Below are 5,151 nucleotides of genomic sequence, written 5' to 3'. Positions count from 1 at the left end.
AGACTTGAAAGATTCTTGAAAAAATATTCCTGTGATTAATTTGGCATTTTTGCATCTGCATAGACGTTTTAACGACGTATTCAGGTCTGTCCCATAGGAAAAATTGGATAACTTGGTTACGCGCAAAAGCAAACAGGGCACCAGTCAAATTTTCTGACTGCCGTGTCACGGCAGTCCTAAAATCTGATCGGTGGCTTATTTTCTTTTCTCACAGTCGACTTCCTTCGTTTTTTCTGAAGATGATTAGAGAGCGTGTGACAAATGAAGATGATTAGAGAGCGTGAGGGTGTTTTTAATGAAGAATTGAAAAGAAAAGAGGAGTTAGAAAGTCAATTGTCATCTTTGATGCTTGTATGTGAAATTTTAAATCCAATGTGTGTGGTGAGGATGATAAAGATAATTTAGAGCAACCAAGAGAGTGTGAGGATCCCTTTGATGAGCATATGAGTGATGGTGAAAGAGTTGAGAATTAAAAGAGAGTTGAATTTTAAAATCCTAACCCTCTTTCCCATCTTGATGAGCCTCAAGTTTATGTTTGTGAGCCTTTAATTTATGAATACTGCGACTTGGTAATTTCCCATTTGTTTTGTGAGAGTCATATGAAGATTTGTAGATTCTTAGATGTGTTCATCGAGAACGCCGGTATTTAAATGAGTTTTTTTTTTTTTTTTTTTTGGAAAATAAGATTTTATTACGAAAGAAAGAAAGTTACAACTTACAAAAGCTAAGTTATAACTACCACCAGAACACCAAAAGACCTGAAAACAACAGGCCAACCCCACAACCAGTTCTAAGTCCAAACCTAGCCACCTTCTAGGAAGGGTTCTAGGAAGGGCCTAGAACAACTGGACTCAGATTTCCGGCCACCTTCTAGGAAGGGTTCCGGAAACCAGGACCAGACAACAAGAAAACCAGAAAACAACAAAACCACACACCTAAAAGCCAAAAAACAACAACCAGAAGCAGACATGCCTGCAAACTGGCCAAAACACCAAAAACAAAAAAAAACACAAAGAGCACAGCTCAGCAGACAGCAAGCACAACAGTGCACACCAGCACCAGCACAAGCACAGCACAGAGCACCAGTAGCAAGACAGCAGACCAGCAGCACATACAACATACCAGCAGTGCAGCAGAGGCACAGAACAACAGCTAGCACTACAGACCATCAGCAACAGCAAGCAGCAAGAACAGCAACACCAGCAACAGATTGCAGAAGCCAGCAAACAACACAGCAGGCAGCAGCAGAAGCAGATCAGCAACAACAAATCAGCACCAGCAGCAAGCAGCAGACAGACAGCACATCAGGCAGCAAAACACAGTAGGCAACAGTAGATCAGCAACAGTAGCAACCAAACAACAGCAAAGAAACAGCAGCAGCAGACTGCATCAACAACAACAACAACACACCAACAGAACAGCAACACAAACAGCAGGCAGTAGCAACACAGAAGCACAACAAAGCACAATAACATCCTGCAGAAAAGGAAACCAATACAAAAAGAAACAACGTGAATCCCAGAATCAGAACCCAACCCAAGAAAACAAGAACAAAAACACAAGGAGCCCGAGACAAGCCCTAAACGATCAAATATTTGCTTCCCGCCGGGATTCTACAAACTGAGTGAAAGACAATATCCCGAACAAGGGCATCAACTTATTTGCAACAACCAGTAAAGAGAACTGCATTCCTTTGAATCCAAATACCATAAACCGTTTCAGTGAAGGCCACCTGGATAACTTTATTCTTCAATCTGGAACTTCTGCAGATTTTCTTCATCCAATCAATATCATCACTAAAATGCTGAACAGGCTTGGAAACACGTAAGATCCCCAAAACCTTACTCCAAACCTTCTTAGAGAAATCACAATCAAAGAAAAGATGTTGAACACTTTCATTGCCATTCAAACAAAGGAAACACTTTGGATCACAAGAGATGTGCCATTGGAGCAACCTATCCTTAGTGACAAGCCTATTCCATAAAGCTAGCCACAATATGAAAACACTCTTGGGAGTTGCTAAGTTATGGCAAGTAACTCTCTTCCAAGGAACTTTAGGCACTTAAGGCCTAATAGCAGCATAAAGCTTCTTGATTTTCAACTTGTTGCCCTGAATGAAACCATCCCATCCCCCTTGATCATTCACAATATCTCTACAACTCAAAATCTTCTTCAAGAACCAGGAGCATCTAGCAGGGGTAGGAGTGGTCCAACAATCTTTATGCTTGAAATAGTAGATATGAACCCACTTAACCCAAAGATTATCAGACTTGTGAGCAATATCCCAAAGTAACTTAGTGACAGCTGCTTTATTCCACTCAGGAAGAGAAAGCAGATTCCAGCCACCACAAACTTTAGGAAGACAAACATTATTCCAAGCAACCAAAGACTTCTTAGCAGGAGCAGAGGATCCAGTCCAAAGAAAGCATCTGAACCTAGCCTCAATCTCTTTCAGAATTTTCTTCGGAAGAATAAAAATTTGAGCCCAATAAGTCTGAATACCAAACAACACACTCTTCACCAATTGAAGCCTCCCAGCATAGGACAGGTGTTTAGCCATCCACCCTTGAATTCTAGCAGTGACTCTCTCCACCAAAGGCCTACATTGAGCAATAGTAAGCTTCTTTGAAGAGAGAGGGACCCTAAGATACCTAAAAGGAATGGAGCCTTGAGAAACACCAAGAAGCTCCCTCAACTCATTCTGAACATCAACAGAGACTCCTCCAAAGTAGACTTCACTTTTATCAAGATTATCAGCTCGAGAGGCACCCGAGAATTTCGAAAAGGCATGGAAGAGAAGCTTAACAGAAACATTATCAGCTCGAGAAAACATCAATAAGTCATCAGCAAACATCATGTGAGTTAGGTTTAACTTTTCACATCTAGGGTGAAAGTTAAAGTCAGGGGACAACCTAAGCTCATCAAGGCATCTGGAGAGGTATTCCATACCAATAGCAAAGAGAAAGGGAGACATAGGATCACCTTGTCTTAACCCTGTCTTAGCTTCAAAGGGGGGGGGGGGGCAGGAAAACCATTAATAAGAATAGAGTAAGAGACAGAAGTAAGACAATTCTTGATCCAATCAACAAATCTCTGAGGGAAACCAAGCTCTTGCATGACAGTGATCAAGAAACCCCACTCAACCGAATCATAGGCTTTCTTCAAATCCACCTTAACCATACACCTGGGAGAGATAAATTTGTGATCATAGCCTTTGATCAATTCAGTTGCAAGAAGAATATTGTCACCAATGTGCTTGCCATGAATGAACCCAGCCTGAGCATCATCAATCACCTCACCAATGACAGCAGCAAGCCTAGCAGTTATGATTTTAGAAATGAGCTTATAGACCCACAGTACAACAGGCTATAGGTCTAAAATCCTTAACATGAGAAGCATAAAGGACTTTAGGGACCAAAGTAATAGTTGTACAATTCCATTGCCTAGGCAAAATCCCATTATTTAAGAAATCAATAACACTTGCATAAATATCATTTTTCACAATATGCCAAACTCTCTTAAAGAAAAAGGAGTTAAAGCCATCAATACCAGGTGCTCTAGTGTTATCAATTCCCTTAAGGCCAACATCAATTTCAGCATGAGAAATAGGCCTAATGAGGTAGCTCTGAGCAACAGAGCTAAGCTGCTTACCCCTCCGCATAGTAACAAGGTCAACAGCAGGGAGCCAAGGAGCTTGAGTCCTTAAAAGAGACTTATAGAAAGAGATAATTTCATGAGAGATAGCATCTGGATCCTTAAGCAACACCTGATTAGAATAAAAAATGGAGTCAATTCTATTTCTTACTTGCCTAGTCTTCATCACAGAAAAGAAGTAGTGGGAATTGCCATCTCCAAGCTTAACCCAATTAATCCTAGATTTTTGCTTGAAGATGCTTTCCTGAATACCATTCTAGTGCTTAACAACCGTAATAGCATCAGATTCTTTAGCATATAAATCCAAATCATCAGGGTTCTGAGCCATTAAGGTTTGAATTCTAGAAAGCTCATCATTAGCCTGGTCAATCTTTTCCTCAATGTTACCAAACTGCTTGCTAGTAAGAGATTTGATACTAGACTTCACAGAATTGAGAATCTGCCAAACAGAACTACCAGAGCCCCAAGCTTGCGAGACAGTATCAAGAAAATCAGGGTGATCAGCATTATAGTTTAGAAACAGGAAAGGTCTACCTTTCCTAACATGGCCAGAGCAAATATCCAGCAAAACAGGACTATGATCAGATAAAGAAGGAGGGAGATAAACAGTCTCCACATGCCCATGACAAGCTAACTAAGCTTGATTACCAAAGGCTCTATCAAGTCTAGAGAGCGTTCTAGGGCCAGTATGAGCCTTATTAGACCAAGAGTAGAAGGACCCTCTGCTTTTGAGCTCAGTGAGGTCCAAATCATCAACCAAATGTTGAAAGTCTCTAGTCTCATAATCAGTAACATCAGCACCATGAAGCCTATCAGAAGCATGAAGAACAAAGTTATAGTCACCAACACAAAGCCATGAAGAATGCTGGATAGAGATGCTTCTGAGCCCCTCCCACAAAGAAAGCCTATCATGAATGGAGTGAAGACCATAGACAACAGTGAAAAAAAATATGAGTAGTGAGATCCTTAGAAGAAACAGTACAATGAATGAACTGTTCATGAATCTTCAAGACATTAACAGTTACTCTATCCACATTCCAACCAAGCCAAATCCTCCCTTTGGGAGAATGTTCATAATTACACAACCAAAGCCAAGAAGAGCCAAACTTCTTTTGATAAGTGAGAACATTTTTCAACTTAATTTTTGTTTCAAGCAATCCAACAATATCAACTGAATGAGAGTGAAGCAGCCTTCTTACAGAGGCAACTTTTCCAGGGTCATTCAGGCCCCTGACATTCCAAACAGAGTAAATCATAACACCAAAGAGGGATTAACCTCACCCCCGCTTGGATTAATAGTGAAACCACCTGCACCATCCATTTCATTTGCAAACAAAGCAACAAAGGCATTAGAAGTAGAAGCAGGCTGATGAACTCTAGTTTGCTGGCTTTTTGTTTTCCTCCCTACTATTCTCCAACCCTCATCTGAATTCTTAGAGGTATGAACCTGTGGAGTAATAATAGATTGACCATGAACAGAAACCCCAACATCAACAG

The 5,151-nt window shown here is 40.7% G+C and overlaps 1 protein-coding gene across 1 annotated transcript; it reads right to left on the bottom strand.

Moving 5' to 3' along the window:
- Window positions 1-2,988: 2,988 nt before the first annotated feature.
- On the bottom strand, window positions 2,989-4,910 carry LOC110711338. The gene is made up of 5 exons (XM_021889715.1): window positions 4,648-4,910; window positions 4,303-4,559; window positions 3,926-4,188; window positions 3,444-3,766; window positions 2,989-3,316 (listed from the first exon to the last, which is right to left on the bottom strand). Exons 1-5 carry the CDS (start codon window positions 4,908-4,910, stop codon window positions 2,989-2,991), a joined length of 1,434 nt encoding a protein of 477 aa, XP_021745407.1.
- Window positions 4,911-5,151: the final 241 nt, after the last annotated feature.

Source organism: Chenopodium quinoa, unplaced genomic scaffold, assembly GCF_001683475.1.
Source record: "Chenopodium quinoa cultivar QQ74 unplaced genomic scaffold, ASM168347v1, whole genome shotgun sequence".
Classification (NCBI taxonomy): Eukaryota; Viridiplantae; Streptophyta; class Magnoliopsida; order Caryophyllales; family Amaranthaceae; genus Chenopodium; species Chenopodium quinoa.
The sequence above is the reverse complement of the archived record's forward strand: the minus strand, read 5'-3'. Positions and strand labels throughout refer to the sequence as shown.

Bases quoted from the DNA above. Each gene is read 5' to 3' on its own strand.
- LOC110711338 (XM_021889715.1), bottom strand. From the start codon at position 4,910: ATGATTTACTCTGTTTGGAATGTCAGGGGCCTGAATGACCCTGGAAAA. The intron at 4,189-4,302 runs GTAATCAAGCTT...ATGTTAGGAAAG, and splicing joins TAGACTTGATAGAGCCTTTG to GTAGACCTTTCCTGTTTCTA. The intron at 3,767-3,925 runs GTTGTTAAGCAC...TATTCTAATCAG, and splicing joins AAGAATCTGATGCTATTACG to GTGTTGCTTAAGGATCCAGA.